At 38.2% G+C, this 18,416-nt stretch overlaps 4 protein-coding genes and 1 pseudogene across 6 annotated transcripts in view; 1 reads left to right on the forward strand and 4 right to left on the reverse strand.

The window, feature by feature from the left end:
* Positions 1 to 2,450, reverse strand: part of LOC104749018 — a 6,221-nt pseudogene extending 3,771 nt beyond the window's left edge.
* Positions 2,622 to 3,227, forward strand: LOC104749104. The gene has a single exon (XM_010470711.2). The coding sequence runs from the start codon at positions 2,754 to 2,756 to the stop codon at positions 3,090 to 3,092; it is 339 nt and encodes a 112-aa protein (XP_010469013.1). The 5' UTR covers positions 2,622 to 2,753; the 3' UTR covers positions 3,093 to 3,227.
* LOC104749190 (protein DEFECTIVE IN EXINE FORMATION 1-like) lies at positions 3,276 to 8,315 on the reverse strand. The gene is made up of 13 exons (XM_010470811.2): positions 7,957 to 8,315; positions 7,688 to 7,798; positions 7,490 to 7,572; positions 7,245 to 7,362; positions 6,986 to 7,149; positions 5,930 to 6,603; positions 5,779 to 5,849; positions 5,364 to 5,620; positions 4,829 to 5,010; positions 4,343 to 4,626; positions 4,132 to 4,249; positions 3,848 to 4,030; positions 3,276 to 3,772 (listed from the first exon to the last, which is right to left on the reverse strand). The coding sequence occupies exons 1-13, from the start codon at positions 8,085 to 8,087 to the stop codon at positions 3,455 to 3,457; spliced, it is 2,694 nt and encodes an 897-aa protein (XP_010469113.1). The 5' UTR covers positions 8,088 to 8,315; the 3' UTR covers positions 3,276 to 3,454.
* LOC104749285 (mRNA-capping enzyme) lies at positions 8,981 to 15,050 on the reverse strand. 3 transcript variants are annotated; one of them, XM_019245252.1, is made up of 18 exons: positions 15,024 to 15,041; positions 14,790 to 14,910; positions 14,276 to 14,470; positions 13,973 to 14,099; positions 13,648 to 13,799; positions 13,444 to 13,527; positions 13,296 to 13,358; positions 13,058 to 13,189; positions 12,752 to 12,961; positions 12,200 to 12,322; positions 11,739 to 11,788; positions 11,436 to 11,598; positions 11,207 to 11,344; positions 10,570 to 10,677; positions 10,367 to 10,465; positions 10,050 to 10,227; positions 9,805 to 9,935; positions 8,981 to 9,495 (listed from the first exon to the last, which is right to left on the reverse strand). In XM_019245252.1, exons 3-18 carry the CDS (start codon positions 14,402 to 14,404, stop codon positions 9,370 to 9,372), a joined length of 2,013 nt encoding a protein of 670 aa, XP_019100797.1. In that variant the 5' UTR covers positions 14,405 to 14,470; positions 14,790 to 14,910; positions 15,024 to 15,041; the 3' UTR covers positions 8,981 to 9,369. The 3 variants fall into 3 exon arrangements, with proteins under 3 accessions (XP_019100797.1, XP_010469281.1, XP_010469357.1); XM_010470979.2 differs by having other exon boundaries at positions 14,828 to 15,050; XM_010471055.2 differs by having other exon boundaries at positions 14,871 to 15,048.
* LOC104703923 (DEAD-box ATP-dependent RNA helicase 10-like) overlaps positions 15,673 to 18,416 on the reverse strand; it is a 4,731-nt gene continuing 1,987 nt past the window's right edge. The window contains exons 8-14 of the mRNA XM_010420017.2: positions 18,300 to 18,374; positions 17,927 to 17,999; positions 16,532 to 16,605; positions 16,308 to 16,445; positions 16,102 to 16,213; positions 15,925 to 16,013; positions 15,673 to 15,798 (exon numbers count right to left, since the gene is read on the reverse strand). Coding sequence (XP_010418319.1) covers positions 15,673 to 15,798; positions 15,925 to 16,013; positions 16,102 to 16,213; positions 16,308 to 16,445; positions 16,532 to 16,605; positions 17,927 to 17,999; positions 18,300 to 18,374 — 687 coding nt within the window. The remainder of the gene's footprint in view (positions 15,799 to 15,924; positions 16,014 to 16,101; positions 16,214 to 16,307; positions 16,446 to 16,531; positions 16,606 to 17,926; positions 18,000 to 18,299; positions 18,375 to 18,416) is intronic.

Genomic DNA, 18,416 nt, shown 5'->3' on the forward strand with positions numbered 1-18,416 from the left:
GTTGAAGATTCTGAGGGATTGCTGCTTGCATTAGCTTCTAACGGATCCACTTGGAAAGCAAGATCCCACAACCTGATGGTTCCATCTTCAGAACATGTAGTGAAAGAAACCCCTTCACTGCATCCCCTAGCTACACATGCAGCTGTTGGACTGTGCATATTTCCACAAGAGAGGTTTTTTATATCCCAAATTCCGGCAGAATGTGATACCATCATCGAGCACCTAGTAGGCTGGAATAAGGAAGAAACGTTTCACCATATGCAGTTGGTGCTCTAAACTTCAACAGGAAACTTCAGAAGTAACATTGGCGCCAGTAAGAACTTCAAAATCAACTAAATATCTACAGAAATACGTTTACAAGTACCTTGTTCACATCATTCACATCCCAAACATAGAGACTACGATCCCCATAGATGACAACTGTGAAGCCAAAATACTACCTTTTGTCAGAAGGAAATTAGAAAAGCAACGTACTGCTATTATAAGATTCTTCTACACTCACTGAGCTTATCTGCGGTAGAAAACTGACAAGCAACTGCGTCCGGGAAGATAACATGCGGAGACTCTACATTTTCGAGTTCTTCTGAATGAGACTGATTATCAATGGTGCTGCTTTTAGCATCTGAAAATTGTATTTTTCCAGCATAATCTAAAGTTTCAGGCTTAAATAGCTGGACCATTCCCTTGCTGCAAGCGCAGGCTATCAATCGACTGGATGCAGATAGAGCAAAACATTTTTCAACCTGACAGTTCATTGCAAGCCAATAAAATAAGTTGTTATGAAAAAAAGAAAAGCTCGAAAGCTTTGGATATGAATGTTCCACAAGCTAACATGAAAACTTATTCATGTCTGTCCACCTAGAGTCAACGCATACAAGTTAACCAAACTTATTGCCTAGGCTCACAAGGAAGATACAGTCAATGCGTCTGGGCTATGGGAAATGATTGTTTTGCATGTCTACATGATGGGGCTAAGCATTGTGTGATCCACTCATGGTATCTAGATTAACAACAAAAAAGAATGAAATGAAGTTGTTGTACCTTCAGGTCCACCGACTCCTTGATTAACATCCCATAACTCATGAGCATTAGAACACCTACAGAACACAATAAATTTACTACTTTTCATTCGAACGAGTATAAAAAAACTCATATTAACAGTTATAAGTGTTTTAGCGTTTACCTGCTTCTGTGAGAGCGTATAGTGAAATAATATCTTCAGTTTGTTCGTCACTGCCACTAGATTTCACTCTGTTGGCTGATATCACTGATACAAATGAGTTTCCGTTTTGGAAAACATCATCAGTTGGCTTTCCATGATAGACCAAAGATCCAACTTTACTTGAACGTGTCCTCTGAAAAGAACCCACTGTCCAGTACTTCAAGTGCTTGTTCCCGGAAGTAACAATGAATTTCTCATTGGATGAGAATGTCACAGACGTTATCTCAGAGCAATTAGAACTGGCTTTGATCTTCACCACTAAGATACTTTTGCGCCAGTCCCAAAGATATATATATGCTCCAACACTCACCAAATATTCCCCTTAAGACCAAAGCAAGGAAAAATGCACAAAACAGAAATGAATAAGAACCTTAAAAAGACGGTTCAAGCAACAAAAAGGAGAAATAAAAACTAACCATTTGGTGAGAAGGAAAGACAGCGAGCTCCATAAAGATGGCCTTTCAACTCCGAGACAAGTCCCAAAGTCTCACAATCCCAAATCATGACTGCAGAGAGATTCGGAGACTGAGGAAAGATCAAATCAAAAAACCAGAAAACCAAATCACGATACATAAAAGACAACATAATCTACATAAATGCATTGATCTTTAAAACTAGATTTATACGCAAATGGAAACAAAATCATTATTACCTCTCCAGCAGCAACGAACCGCCCATTCTGGGAAACAGCCACACAACTCAAAGGCTTAGGCATACGATGAGATACAGCAAGGTGAGATTGAGTGCAGGAATCAACATCGTAGACCACCACAACGCATCCAGCCAAGTAAACACATTTGGAGCTGCAAGTAACAGAGGCCAATCCATTGGCGTTCTTTGTAGTCAAACCGATGATCTCTTGCAGAATCAGCTGGAAGAAAGCAGACCAAAACAAAACCCCAATTAAAAAAAAAAACAGAAATCAAATACATTTGCCTCGAGATTTGGGTGAGAGCAAGTGATTGATAAATATGGTACCTTCGTGGATGAACAAGGCTTCTTTAATTTCTGATTCAGCTTCATTCCGATTAGGGGAAAAAACCCTAAATTTCTGAGGGATTTGGTATCGGAAACCCTAGCGCGAGAGAAAGAGAGAGAGAGAGTGATTTTGGGGATTTTTCTGAGTGATGGGATTGTCGTTACTGTGTAGGAGGGAAACAATTTGTAAACCATTGATTTTAAAAATCAAATTAATTTCTTCCGTTATATCACCGTTAATTTCACCTTAAAAACTTGTTTCTCCTTCTAATAAACTCTTTTTGTCGAGATTAAATTGAAATTGGGCCCAAAATATACTTAAAAAGCCCGGTATAATGTGGGCTTTGAAGGCTCGAGAGAATATGGTTTTTAATCATTTGTTTAATTATTTTCATTTTGCTTCAACTATAAAAATCTTTGTTCGTTGTTTCTTCGTCATCTCTCTCCCTCTCTCGCTTTCACATTCACAAACGAAACCCAGAAGAAGAAAAAAACTCGAGAGATCATCAAAAAATCGAAAAATTTAGGGATTTTGATTGAGAGGAAAAAAAATATGAATTTCAGAAGCTTTGAGGAGTTCTGGCCTTTCTACGTGATGCAGCACTCGAATCCATCAACGAGGCGATGGCACTTCATAGGTATAATCGCGAGCCTCGTGGCTTTGTTGTGTTCGGTTTTGATCAGCTGGTGGTTCGTTGCTCTCGTGCCTCTCTTTGGTTACGGGTTCGCTTGGTACAGCCACTTCTTCGTGGAAGGGAATGTTCCGGCGAGCTTTGGGCATCCGGTTTGGTCTTTTCTCTGCGATCTCAAGATGTTTAGTCTGATGCTCACAGGAAGCATGGAGAGAGAGATGAAGAGACTTGGTAAGAGGCCATTGTTGCAGCTCTCTTGAAGATTGAAGATTTGTTTATGTGTATAAATATATAAATTGTTCTTCATTCTTCCCATTGCCTTCAGCGTTTGGGTTTAGACACTTGCTTAATTACTTTATGGAATCCTTTTTTCCGAATGAACTTGTGTTTGCGAACCATAGATCTTTGTATCTTCTTTAGTTCAAAAATGGACTCTCGACACATTTAAGTAGTGCATTAACTTTATAAAACTCTGAGGAGAGTTGATCTAAAACTAAAAGGCAGAATTACAGATTTTAGAAAGATACAGAACCTGAAAACTCTAGCACGAAATTGTCCCTGGATTCTTTAGATGAGCTCTATGAAGGATGTGTACATCCGGTTTACCAGTTGGTAACTAAGATCATAAGTCTGTATTGCGGGAAAAGGATGGGAGGGGCACCGCTTCTTGAGGCCGTAGAATCACGAGCAGACCAAACATCCCGAGCATCGGGAGGACAAGAAGCCATTTCAGAAGCTTGTAGTAATACATATGGAAAGTTAGTGAGAATTCGTCTGAGAAATGGAGTCCATTCTTATCTACCATCTCCACCATTACAGTTCCTGTTGTTCTCACTCCGACTGTTGGTAGTTTTATCCGGTATTTTCCAGGGCGGTCATGGATCTGGCTCTGTGTTATCCTCCTATCTCCCTGGTAATTGCCTGGAACCAACAGCGTCGTCTGTACATTTGAAAACAGCAAAGTTTAGTTTCAGCAAGAAGCCATTGCCCATCTACTGAGGTTTGAGGAACTTACAGTAACGTTGTAGGGTGCTTGTGAACCAGATGGGTATCTATATTTATCAACGATCTCGATCTCAGCCCAAAAGTTTTTCCCTTCCTCGTCACGGAAACCTCTGGTCGAATGCGTGACAAAAACGCCTTCACGATCATAACGATTGGCCTTATTGTTCCTTCCTTGATCAGTAGATCTCCAAGCCTGATGAAACAAGACTGAAATCAGTAATCTCGCACATTATAAAAAGAATCAAGAAGATGTTGAGCAAGACCCGCTCAACATAGTGTTCGGGTTGATCTTGCCTTAAGGGGATGGTGAGGAGAAGGCGTTGAGAAGCAAAAGACGTTTCCATTCATAGTTGAGACAACGAGATCGAGATCATCTCCACCGTCAACATTATCAGCCAAGACCATACTGTATCTGTAACTCGGAACACCCTGGCGGTCAAAATCCATCGGAAAACCAAACCTACTATAGATATTAATGTGCTGAGAGGAAGCAAAAGAGACTTACGAAGTTTCACCAATATCAACAACGTCAGTACACGAGGTGGGTCCGTCTATGAGATACAGGTAACCGTCAAAGGATGTAGTAACGATGGTGAGGCCCTTCTTCTGCTCACCTCGCTTGTTTAGATCAACAAGAAGAAGTTGGTTCATCACTCTTCCATGAGTTCTGTATGGGTAAGGACGGATTATCGAACCATCCTTTCCACTAAGAACGTATATGTTTCCTGATGATGTAGGAACCACAACGTCTGTGTGCCCGTCACCATCAACATCGCCGATAGAAGGACCCTGCAAGAGAAGATTGGCAGCAATCACTGATTGTGAAGTGATCAATTCAGAGACAGTGTTCATGGTTAAAAAAATTTAGTCTTATTCTGGGACTTAAAACGAAAAGTAACAACACACAGATCTCATGACGATGCTCCTACAACTGGTTCATACATAAGAGATTTCTATATCTGATGAGAATAAACGGTGAGTAATTTTTTACCTGGGGAACAAGACTCTTTAGATGTGCTTCCCAAATTTCCACTCCTTGCGTGGTCCATGCTGCTATATTTCCGTGGGAATCAGTAGTTACAAGTTCAATCTTTCCATCGTCATTTATGTCTGCTGCAACCACTGCCCCTTGAATTTCAGCCATTTCAAGTGGGAATTTTTCTCTGATATTTCCTGCAAAAAGATAACAATTTTAGAATCCAAACAAACATCGGGAAAAACTGCAAGGAAACAGCTACGAATACCCAGTGCAACAAAAATGTGTTGTAAGACGTGTGTATTGTCCTGAATATCATACTTATGAGAATAAACTGGAAGTAAAAAAAAAATCTCTCAATATGAATAGGAATCTAAATATCTAATAAGAGTGAAATGTTTGTCTTGCGGAGAGATGGAATATTCAAACTTAACATACAAATTTTGTAAAGTGTAGGCTTTACTGTGAAAGCTATAGAAGCATTAGCAGGAAACGCAGAATTGTCATCAACGGAAATAAATAAACAGAAGGAAGTAACAAGAGGTCTTACCACGATGATCCATGGCGTAGAACAAGCCAAAGGAAGTTCCGACAAGAATATCCAAGTAACCATCACCATCCAAATCAACAACCGTTGGGGAAGAATAAATATAAGCACGGAAGTTTGATTTATCCGTACTCAGATCTAGATCTTTGATCCACTTGACTTGTTTAGTTTCCAGATTGAAAACCACAATTGAACTAGCAATATAATTTTTGATGTCAATACCACCAAGCTCTTTTAGATGTTCTGGATTATCATAGTACCTGAAAATTAGCTTATCGTGTCAGCTAACCTATATTCTGCAATGTGAATAAACTAGAAACGCTATTGGGAATATTAAGACCTCATGCATGCAATACTAATTATGATGCTTTTGCATTGACAGATCAGGGAACATTTCGAGCGTGAAAGATGAACTTACTCAGGATCGAAGAAATAGGAAACAGCAATAACCATCTCCTGTACTCCATCTTTGTCTATGTCAGCAATTACCTGATAAAAAGTGATACTGTAAGATCTCTCATGGAAGTAAGAAATCGAAAACAATGGTTTTAGACATAGATGAAACTCACCGGAGTGCACAGTATATGGGCGTCAATATTCACATAATCCTCTGAGTTCTCGTGTTGCCCCTCGACCCATTCCTCATCACCCCACATTTTCTCATCAACATAATCATCATAATCATAGCTGTATTCATCAGGTAGCTCATCATTATCACGCAACAACTCAAACGATGAATCTGCTTCAGCTTCTAAGCCACCATCATTTTCAACTGTGGCCATGCGAATACCCTCAGTGTTGTCTTTATTATCTGAATGGCCGTCCGCAGATTCTTTAGAGCCATTATCTTCCAGAAGTCGCCTCCCACTTTTGGTTACTGTCTCTGTCTCACTACTGTTTCCAGATGTCCCCTGAGTTTCTGAGGAATTATCCTTACTAGTATTTAATTTAATAACAGTTCCATTCTTATCTTCACTAATTTTTCTTTGGTCCACCTCATTGGTGGTTACATTTCCGTTGAGATTTTCTGCAGAGCCAACTGTAGTATCATTTGCTGCCGAATTAGTTGCTCCAGCATCCATGGAGGAATTATGTAGCTCTTGAGTAGGCTTTACGACAGCTTCTGTTTGGTTATTCTCGGGTTTCTTTTGAGCCTCATGAGATGACACGTTAGAATCGCCGCCATGAAATTCTTTGGACATTGAGACTGTAACATTTGGTGTTGTGGTTGTAGCATTCGTTTCTACAGATAGGAGAAGTGAGTGTCACAAAGTAAACATTCATCAAGAATTAAACTGACTCTGCTAATCCATGTATTTTTTCTACCCTCTAAATACTGAAGATACTGATACGCAAGGTTGGGAGCCCCATCAGATCTAAAATTAAGAAAATATATGCAAGATACAAAATATAAAGATTCTTAAGATTAGCTGAGGCAGCTACACCAAGCAAAAACTTAGCTTTACACTTACAACTAACTAAAGCAAACAACCAATCATTAGCAGTTCAGTGTCTCTAAATCTAAAATTTGGAAGAATATAAACTTAACCAAGTGGATCATGTGGAAGATGGGCATAACTTAAGCACAAACAAGAAAACTGATGTAGAAAGTTTAATAAACTTACGATTGGTCAATGACTTCAATAACATAGCATCCTCCACAAGCTCATCATCATGGACATCAGGATGTGAACGGTCAACAGGGTCAGGATTCAGTCCTACATGCCAGTTCTTGTGCACTTTTCTACGTGGCACTTCTAGCTTATCTGACATCAGAAAGCCTGATACCCTGGAAATAAGAAAGTATCATATGCAAACCCCACAAAGTTCCAAGGATCATGATTAAAGATAAAAGTACATCCATCATCTAAGATAAACAATTACCTGAAAAAGAGCACTTCGCCATTGTAAGTAGCCAAAGCAATTTCTCTAACACCATCTTTGTCGATGTCGAATAGAAGAGGACTCGAATGCACATTTGACTGGTGAAAAGCAGGCCAACCTAACATTTTTATGAGAGCATCACTAACCTTTTTCAAAGTCCTCAATAATCTAACAGCATCAGATGAACAAAAACAAGAGAAAATTTTCAGAAAACTAAAGGTAAGAAGATAAGATATATCAAGTACCTGGCATCTTGTCTCCATCAGCTCCTTCAAGAACTTCGAGGTAGTGAACAAAAGATGGAACAACAATGTCAAGCTTTCCATCACTGTAACAAAAACCAAAATCCGGCTTTAAGCAACCAGCACTGATGATCCTCAACCAAAAAGAAAACCAATTCCAGAACGTAAACATCTAATCGTGAGTGAAAAACAAAACCATACCTGTTAATATCAGCAATCAAGGGTGTAGCATAAACGCTAGAAGTGACTTCAGTTTGCCATCGCAGCTCCAATTTCTTCGGGCACTGAGTATTCAACAAAGCATCTTCATCACTGCACAACGAAACGACCCAGAACCAAAAAAAGACTTAAATCGGAGAAACCAAACAGAGAGAGCCATACGAGGAAAGAAACATATCTCCAACAATTCGATCAAATTGGGGCGTTGCATCCTCTACACACGACTGACTCAATATAGATCGAAAACTTACATTTCAGGGTAGCCCAGTTCGTCATCGGTGGGTTTACGCTCTCTGAACTTGTTTTCTCCATAGGAGAGATTCGTTAAGGTAAGACAGAGCAAACAAACCAGCAGACACTGCCGCGCTCGCGATGATTTCATAGGAGCCACACTCTGCGAATACTAATTCTCTTGCACAAATAAAAATAAAAAATCGATTCAGGATCGAAGAACCTGAATCCGATTATGTGGATGAGATTTTGAAGAACCCCAAAAAATTGGGGTTTTGGGAATTGGTATGGGGGAGTGAAAGGGAGAGATCGACAAGGAGAATGAGAGACGAAGCCTCCTGATACTGTGTCTGTCTGTTTGTGTGTGTGGGGAGATCGAACCCGACGAAATCCAATGACGAAGGGAAGAGCAAAACTGCTTGTCGTTTTGATCTAAATAAAACGCATGATAAACAGCTCGCTGTTTAGTTACAAATATGAGAAACGTCAAATCGTTTTTTCTTTTAACTTGGTCTCAGTAGTATTTTAGTGCTATTAAACATATGAATCACTTTAGAAGAGTAAACCACATATCATCAGATATCCCAAACGGAATTTTGATTAATAAATGAAAACCCTAAAAGCTCCTCAAACCCGGGATTCTTTACGCCTTGGAGAGATGCATAGTTCCTTCCTTCTTTCTTCTTACGTACAATGTACACTGTAAAGCATAGAAGAAGCACCCAGGGAATTTGCAAAGAAGTGAAGTAAAAGTGAAATGTCTTTGTCCTTGAACATTCAGCTTTGTTGTGTATTGACAGAAACAAACAGACGTTCGGAGTACGGTCCCCACATACATAGGCTCTCACAGTCTATCTAATCCCCTGGAAACGAGACCAAAGGCAGGTCGATGCTTGAAACATTTTCACCGCTCTGTTAATCATCGATTTGCAAGATGATGTGATTAAAAATAATTGTGAACGATTCATATCAAATGATTGTTCACACATACGAGACTCGGAGTGATATAAATTTGTCTATCAGTCTTTTGATTCTCAAGTAAAATAGAACCAACCAATAATAATAATATGATACTAATACTAAAAGATTACAACATTATCCCTTTCCTAAGTACTATTACAAACAGCTTCTCCATCTAAAACATATGATGAATCACCTTAGAAGAGTAAACACACCTTTTAGAGCTAAAACCATCATCACATATCCCAAACGGAATTTTGATTCATAATAAATCCTAAAACCTCCTCGAAACCGGGATTCTTACACATTCGAGAAATTGCAGAGTTCCTTTCTTTCTTCTTACGTACAATGTTAGTATAGAAGCACCCGGGATTTGCAAACAAGAGTAGCGAAAGCATAACCAGCGATCCACAGATGTCTTCTTCTTGATCCCAGCTTGTTGCATGTTTTGAGAGAAACAAACAGACATTGTTTCATCTGCGCCGCGCAGCTTTGCTATCCATTTGAATACGGTCCGCATACATAGGCAAACGGATGATCTCCCTTATTTCCTGCAGCAACACTTCCTCTGTGATGTTGTCCTTTATGCTTCTCATCACCTATTTTTTACATCCACAATGGTTTTAGACTTTGGTCATGGAAAATGAAAGAAACATACAAATTTATATAAGATGGTACACTGATATGTTAATTAGTAAATAAACTAGCTGAAGGATGTTTTTCAGTAGAAAAAACAAATAAGACAGCAAGAAACCCGTTAGATGGAATGGAATACGACAGAAACTCGAAAGACAGAACAAAATGTTAGCAAAGTATGACCGTCAACCAATTATGCAACCACTGGGGATATGAATTCAAAGAATACCATCGAGTATATATAAAGAGAGGTTATGAAAAGAAGTACTGACCTTTCTATAAGTGTTGATATCATTCGGCGTTGATTTATCGACCCTGACCCTCATGCTAACCCAGACTTTCTCTTCCTGATCCCATGAACACTCTACGATCTTCCCAGAGTACTCGGCAGAGTCCGAATCATCTGTTGCAGTTTCAGTATTAAAAGCTTGTAGTTCTTTAATGGAGTAAGTTATGATTGACAGTTTTTCCAACTAACTATAATAATAAGCAGATATTTCATCATACATAAACATACCTCCTCTAAAAACAACAGAATTCCCATCCATATGCTTCTTCTTCCCTCTTTCAAACAAGGATAGCATTCCGCGGCCACTCTCATCTTGCTCGTATAAAAAGTCAACCGAGTTCATCTCTGGATACTTCCACTTCAACAGACCTTCATGGGTACGGGGAACATAAGGATCATCCCAGCCCTGTTAACAGAGAATTCGACTTTAGATATTTTATTTTGAGAGACAATATACACTGCACTAAAACTAAAACTTCACATCTTTGCATTTGTATAAAAACAAACAGGCTTTTATGAGCGACCCTCTTCACTCTCATGGTTACCTGAAAGATTAGACCGTCGGCTTCATGTGAAAGTGATGGTATGAAACCTTTCAAAACCTTCTCAACCGCAGAAAGCAACCAAAAGTCCTTTCTCCGCACCTACGTAAGACAACAATTATCAGCTTCGTGAACAATTTATACAAGGAAAAAGATAAGTATGGAAAAAATGGCATGAGAAAAGAGTTATAACTCTTAGTACGCACCCTAAAAGGCTCAAGATCATATCTGTAGATATGACTTCTGGCCTTCTCATGATTACGGGGGTCTATCACCTCCTTCTCAAGCATCTTCCATCTTTCATAGAAAGGCCGCTGGTCCATTTTTGAATTGTGAAACTTTCTATTAGTATCTCAAGCAATTAACACATGATTCAGCAAGCCAAACACAACTCGTTGATACTATATACTACTGACAGATGTGTATGTTGGTAAACAGAATGTCAAGGTTAACAGTCAGCAACAAAGAATACTGAACAACCTCGAAAATGATGCAACTTATTTGCATGGAATAAGCACCACCGGAGTCAGATGCTCTAGCATAGGGATCATATATGTTCATAATTGCTAAAATATTTATTGCATCTCGAGAAAATCAGACATGAAAAACATCAAACACTCTAAGATAATCATGACAGGAAGCCCGGCCTTACTACTGCTTAATTTCTCGAATGTTCTAATATTCTATTATGAGGATAATGGAAGCTACAGTATTTACGATGTGCCTCAATACATACTCAGATCTTGAGAATAAAGAGCTTGAGATTCCAGTTATAATGAAAAACAAGGGAAACACCAATTCAACCATTATCGATCACAGAAATAAAATAATGACAGTTCCAACCTCTACAACTGATTGGCCGTTGATTGCTACCATATCATATATTAAGTATCTCCTCTCCTGCTTTTGTTTATCTGGCAAGGTATCAATTATCATTTCTCCATCAAGCAATGTAAAATGGTGCACTTTATCAGATATGCCCTGGCAACCAAAAACAAAAAAGTAAGGAAAATCTCTAGTTCTGTTTAGATTCAATACACAATTTCACCAACAAAGGTGGAAAATTACTCACTTCAGTTGGGTGCCTGAAGGGGAACCGCATCTGAACTCTCCGGAATCTAAAGCTTCTATCCACTAAGTAACATCCATCCATGGTTAGCAGCATCATATATCGAGTTCCATCAGCTTTCCATGTGGCATAATAGTACCGCTGCCTCAAGAGTTGCAAATTTTCCCTGTTTTACCATAAATGTCCAAAAAAAATTAAGAGTAAAGTACCGCAAACGAAATGAACAAATTGATCCCGAACTAAGGGGATGCATTAGGTCAATCATCTCTTGACATGAGCTACAAACAGTTACGCAGAGATTCATACCTGTTTAAGGAGACAGGGTGTGAACCTGGAAATTGTGAACATCCTCTTCCCTAGATTAGATTGCGCCAATGAAAAAGAGAGAGAGAAAAATTAATAAACGAAAACATGAAACTTAAAGCACACTATACAAAAGCTGTAGCAGAAACCAATTCATAACGAAACCATAGTCAGTGGAAAAGTGCCTATTAGCCCAAGGAAAACTTTCTTTCATATTCAGCAAACAACGATGCCAAGATGATCAAGATGACGTTATAATTTCAAGTTACCACAATCTACTTCTGTAATTTTCTCAAGTAGCCTTATAAGGATGTGCAACAACAAAATTATGAGACATAGATCACAAGATAAAAGGCAATTATACAAAAGCGAATTGAAATTGAATATCACAGTGTTAGATATCATAAATTTAACTACATAATATTCTATGTGAACAACCTATAACAAGATTTCAAATTTCCTACCCCAATATTCAGCGATAGCATCTTATAAAAGAACTGCCGGTAACCTTCCTCCTGGTCAGGGGGTATTTCATCACCTAGAACGTCATCATTTGACATTTTGACATCCACCTGATGGCTTTCCTCCTGAAAGCATAAGGCAGTAAGACAACAATTATACATAAAACCACTATATAAGTACGAAAACCAGATGACCACTTTATGAGTTTTATCAGCCTTGGATAGACTCAACTGAACCCATCAATATGCACCAATAACTAAATTCCTGATAAATTGATTCGCGGGCTATAGAACCTACCTTAACACATCTCAGAGGTTATCTTTCTTAAGGCAAAATCATTATATTCAAAGATCACTATTAACGTAAAATGGCACAGAAACAATGATTGTGATGCTGAAATTTAACACTAAGCTACTTTCCAGATGGTTGCGCTGAGCTAACAAGGAAAGACACGTCTGAAGCATAAACAAACGTGCAAGAAAATCATTGGAATGACGGTTTATGTATATAAGTGATCTGCTAAATAAACAATCGTTAGTTAACACTGAGCTTACTTGCACAGGACCAGCCGGACCGCCATCATCATCATCATCATATGGCAAAGCTTCACCATTTAAATCAAGCTCAGTAGACCGCTTCCACTCGGGAGTTGATGGGCAAATGACGCTTTCAGGTTTTATTTCGTGATAAAACGAGTATAGAGCATCAATGTAGTCTGGTTTATAGATCCCAGGTGGGCGGGCCTCGGAAAAGATTTTCAATGCCTGATAGAAACAATAATGATATAAGATCCTGATCCTTTTGCTCTTAAAAGGTACATATAGTGCACAAATACAACGAGAGAAGTGAAAAATACTCACCTGTGTAACATTCATCGGCCCAGATCGCATAAGATAATGAACTATCATAAACCCTGTCCGATTATGCCCATGTGTGCAGTGGACGAGAATATACTTTTTTGAGTGTTTTAGATTTAGGACAAACTGATTAACCTGAAGACAATTTCTTTAGTGAGCTACTAACAAATTGATTTTACAAGAAAATTATATACGACATCAGGTAAACATTCATGATTCATTTTGGCTACAAAAAATATACCTCATTGACAAACGTGTTGACAGACACATTATCTGGCACTGAATCACGACCCTTGCATGCAATCTACAAGCAAAGAAAACTAAAGATAAAGCAATCTGCTACAGCCGTCACAAAGGATATGGGTCAGACTAGTATGTAATCCGTATACCTTCACATGCTTAATGCCTTCTTTCTTTAAGTCTGTCGTCGAATAGTAACGATTTGTGTTTGTCAAATCAATCACCAGACCAAGCTGAAAAAGGCAGAGACAATACACGACAACTTAGATCACGGACATACCAGTGTTGCATAGACAATCAATGATACATATTCATATTTTAAACAAAGCAAGGACAAAGAATTCCACAGTTACCTTTCTCCCAGCTATCCTCTGGTTATGGATCACCTGTTTAAACGAGTATCTACTTCCAGGAGGGACATGATTATTGTAAGATTCATTCAGGGGAACTTTTGACGGAACGAGTAATCCTATCTCATGCCCAGAAGGTGGGCAATCTAGCCAACCTGTGATATCAGACAGGCTGTCAAAGAGTCACCTTATTTACAGTAATGGCCAAAAAGGGAAAGAAAAGAACACAAACTAGCTAAAAGTTTTTCAGCCAAAAGATTTTAGAAGCCGTTTATAAATGGGGAGTAAAGATACGTAATTAAGCATTTACTCAGCAAAGAAATATCACCTTGAGGGATCTTGTATCTATCATAAGCTTTAGTATTTCGATTCTGATAATATTGATCACGGAAAACTGGCTGAGAGTTATGTGTTGGCTTGTCATATCTCATTCGTTTCCTTCTCTCTTCACGTTCCTGAAACAATAAACACAAGAAAATCAATCCTCAGATAAAAATTATATACAAGTGGGGATCAATTATTAGAGACGCCACATAAACGATGACATTAGTTAATTGTTTTTCTAAAGTGTCCTGCATTATATAGTGACTAGATCAATCAATGTTGAGTGCTGCTGGAAAATCAATAGTACCCGTCTAGCGATTTCAACTGCAGACTCTATCCGGTCATCCCTGGAAGAATAGTCTTCTAGATGTCTGACATAGGGTTCGTCGTCTTCTTCGGGTTGGGGTGAAGCATTTAAGTCCATCGTAGCAACCATTCACGGGAAAATGAACAGCATTAACCTAAAACCTCGTTCCTCTGCAAGAAGCTACCTAAATCATATCTGAAGGCACGAGCAAAACAAGATATATCAGTAGCCGCGGGATAAAAGGCAAACTCAAAATCAATTTTCCAATTATCTCTATAGCGAGAAACAAAGCAGTAAATTGAAGGTCCAAAGCAGAGCAAGAGATCCACATAGTCTCTGTTTCTTTCTTCAACTTTACTCGACTACCACAAAATTGAAACAAACAAAACAAAAAAAAAACCCTAGAAGCGACGAATCAACGAAATCTCAGGCGGACATTTCAAATTAGTCCTCTACTCGAAAGCATCGCGACACCAAATCAAGGCGTAACACTATAACAAGTGAGAAAACTCACCCTAAGAGCATTCAAATATATCTGAGGAATCAAATCACCTAACGAACACAAAGCTTCGGGAGAATCGGAGAAACAACATACAGGGGCTCTTTGAAACAAGTAAGCTCTCCGTTAAATCAACCTGAGATGGCGAAGGAGGGTGTGAAGGTTCAGTTCAATCGCGGGTTCAGTGGAAAAAAAAAATTGAAATCGAAACCCTAGAGAGAGAGAGAGAGAGAGAGAGAGAGGAAATACACAAAAGGAAGAGAGAGAGAGTAGTTGAGAAAGGTGAGAGAGAGAGAATCAGACCCAAGTCTTTTTAATTTATATACTGGTCAGTCGAAGCAAAAACTTATTTGGTGACCAAAAATAATGAAATGATACGAACTAATCCATTGATAAAATAAATGAATAACAGAACCTTTTTCACGTTTTTATGAGGATTTATTTTTACCATGGCTGTAAATGTTTTGGAGAATATACAGACCCAAATTTACTGTTTGCTTTTGATGCAAAAGTCCAAATTTTATTGCCAAAAATATATATATAATTATTTGGACTAACTTGTAACCATTGTGAATTCTCAAAAAAAAAAAAAAAAAAAAATGGTTTTCTTCCTTTGCATTTTTCTAAGTAAAATTCAGGAATGAGTCTGTGTGTGTCAAGGGAGATTACTAAGTAAAATATACAAAGAGCTGCAGAGCCACCAAGAACAGACACCATAGCTTTTTAAACCTTTGTAAAAAAAAAAAATTTGATAGTATAATTTAAGTCTTTAAGCAAAAAAAGAAAAGAAAATACAAATTACGAGTACAAAATTGATTAATTTTTCCCAAGTTCATATGGAAACTTAAATTCAAAACTTTGGTGAGTTACTGGAAAAACAAAAGAAACAGAGCCATTTTTATCGTTTGAACTTCTTAAAAGATTTCTTCTTGTATTTGCCACCTCTGTTACCTCCCAAGAACCTCTCACTCTCTTCATCATTTTCTCCCCTTCTCTTCTTCCAACCTCCTGATTCTTTCATGTCCTATATAACATAAATTGCCACAAACACATTAGCTCTACTATTAAATTCAAGTTAAAAAGCAAAAATACATCTAACCCTTTTTTACATGTAGTAGTAGTAAAAGTGCTGATGAGTAGATAGATATACCATTGCAGATAACCTTTTCGCTTCTTGAAGTCTCTCCAACAATGATAAAACTTCGCCTTCCTCAGCAGGATATTTTGGTAGCTCTTTGCCTGAGCATCGAAACATAGTCAAATGTTTGTATCCCATGAGAGAACAAAATAATTAATAAAAATGTATCTTGCAAGTTATTTTACTTACCAATGAGTTTTTCTATTTGTGTATACCATTCGATCTGATACTGGGTTACAAGTGATATCCCGACACCAGAACGTCCAGCACGAGCGGTTCTTCCCACTCTATGGATGTAATCCTATGAACCAAACAGTGTGTAATCTCAATATTCATGAGAAACAAGAAAGAAAGAAAAAATTCATATTCATGTGTCGAAAGAAAAGGGCTCTAACCTTTGAATTTGTGGGAATGTCATAGTTGATAACCACATCAACTGATGGGATATCGAGCCCTCTACTAGCCACATCGGTACAAACCAAGATATTACATTCCCTTGCTTTGAACTTATTCAAAGCTCCCAGTCTCTTTGACTGTGAATATTTCAAAAAGAAAATTGAGAGAAAAAAAATCGAGAAATGTTTAGAAATAGGACTACTGCTGCTGCATCATCATTTACCTGAGTCATTTGACCACTGATAGGAATGGCTCTAAAACCAAGGCTCCGAAGCATCAAAGCCAAAAAACGAGTACTGATAGGATCGAGTTTACTCTTTTAGTTATCTCCTTAGTAATAGGAGAAGTAGTGTCTCCATTTCCCACTTTCTTATTTCCTTGTTTGTAGGATCGTGAGCGATCAATGCTATTTGTATTTAAAGACATGTACTTCAACAGAGAAGTTATGAAGAGAAAATTGCAGTAACTTGTTCTAAAGTCTTTGAGAACCAAAGTGTTCTTGTCCTTTGTTCTTGATAACATTGATTGTCCTAAATTGGGACCTATCATTTGGTATCAGAGCAATTACTCTTGCTTTGAAGAGTGACCAAAATTAGCATCACTGCTAACATTTGGTATCAAAGCACTTCTATCCATCTTGTTGACGGCATTCTTCGAGAACCAACGTTCAACAAAACACCTTCAACTTTCTATTTCATACAAAAATATGGGAAGCAACATGGAGCTAACTGCTGATTTTGGGGCCAGTCTCGGAGAAGTACAAGATGTGCTCTTTCGTGAACTGCTTAATGTATTTGAGAAGATGAAGATCAATATGATGAATGAGATCAAGAAGGCGAGACAAGAAATGATGGATGAATTCAAGAGTCTTCAAGAGAGCATGAGTCGTCCGGTGGGAAAAACCAGAAGTCTCAAAGCTATTTGTGAAAGAGCCAGCAAACAAGACGAGAAAGCCGACACGGTCACGTCGCAGGTTCTGTCACCACTCAAACTGTCAGCGGTTTCACCACCAAAGTACCGACGAGTTCAAACAGTTCTGATCAAACGACACGGACGTCATACTCCTCGGGACAGAAAACGAGGAAAGCACAACCGATGTAATTCATCTAAACACAAATCCAGAGTTGGTTGTGCCCAATCTCAGAAACAGTGTCCACTTCCTCCATCTCCTTCCTTATGGTTGAGATTCCAAATCACAACTCATGTGCTATCTAGTGTTATCGAGAAAGTTTGTTCCTTAGTGTTTAGAATTGGCATCAATGGGAACCGACCGTTCGATCGTGGAAGAGGCTATATTCAAGAAGATGCACGAACATTTGTCAAGAACCTTGAGGACAAGGTTCTCTTCGAAGGTGGGTGTAATGATAGGATCGAGTTTACTCTTTTAGTTATCTCCTTAGTAATAGGAGAAGTAGTGTCTCCATTTCCCACTTTCTTATTTCCTTGTTTGTAGGATCGTGAGCGATCAATGCTATTTGTATTTAAAGACATGTACTTCAACAGAGAAGTTATGAAGAGAAAATTGCAGTAACTTGTTCTAAAGTCTCTGAGAACCAAAGTGTTCTTGTCCTTTGTTCTTGATAACATTGATTGTCCTAAATTGGGACCTATCAAGTACCATCGCATGTTCGGGTGAAAATCATTGATGTTGATTCAGGCATTTCACTTAGAATGTATACAAGATAGCAATCCTGTTATAAAGTGAATAAGCTAATTATAGTTGAAGAAGATAAAACCTCTTATGTGTTTGCTAATATCTACTATGATGTTTTGACATTTTCACAATTACTAAGAAAAATTTAAATTTTATATTTATAGATTAAATTTTAATAAAAAGAAAAAAATATATATAAATCCTTAAGAGAACATGCCATGTGGAAAACTCTTTTTAATTTTTAAATCTACAACATCAATCTTTTTAGGAACAAAAATAAATCTCAAAACATCAATTTATGAGTATTTTACTAAGCTCTGTGATGCAAATAAGATACCTTGTATTGCCCGGGAACAAACAGATACCACTGCTTAAGAGTATCGACTGTGGAATATTTGGAGGCAGCTTCTATCTGGAGGAAAGCAACGAACAGACAACTGTTATACCCCCCCCC

The sequence above is a fragment of the Camelina sativa genome, chromosome 1, assembly GCF_000633955.1.
Source record: "Camelina sativa cultivar DH55 chromosome 1, Cs, whole genome shotgun sequence".
Lineage (NCBI taxonomy): Eukaryota > Viridiplantae > Streptophyta > Magnoliopsida > Brassicales > Brassicaceae > Camelina > Camelina sativa.

Bases quoted from the DNA above. Each gene is read 5' to 3' on its own strand.
- LOC104749104 (XM_010470711.2), top strand. From the start codon at position 2,754: ATGAATTTCAGAAGCTTTGAGGAGTTCTGGCCTTTCTACGTGATGCAG.
- LOC104749285 (XM_010470979.2), bottom strand. From the start codon at position 14,404: ATGGTTGCTACGATGGACTTAAATGCTTCACCCCAACCCGAAGAAGAC. The intron at 13,528-13,647 runs GTAACTGTGGAA...TGCCTTTTTCAG, and splicing joins AGAGGATAGCTGGGAGAAAG to CTTGGTCTGGTGATTGATTT. The intron at 11,345-11,435 runs GTGAGTAATTTT...TTTGGTTGCCAG, and splicing joins CCTTCAGGCACCCAACTGAA to GGCATATCTGATAAAGTGCA.
- LOC104749190 (XM_010470811.2), bottom strand. From the start codon at position 8,087: ATGAAATCATCGCGAGCGCGGCAGTGTCTGCTGGTTTGTTTGCTCTGT. The intron at 7,363-7,489 runs GTACTTGATATA...TAAAAATGTTAG, and splicing joins TGATGGAGACAAGATGCCAG to GTTGGCCTGCTTTTCACCAG. The intron at 5,011-5,363 runs GTAAGACCTCTT...ATCTTTTTGCAG, and splicing joins CTACGCCATGGATCATCGTG to GAAATATCAGAGAAAAATTC.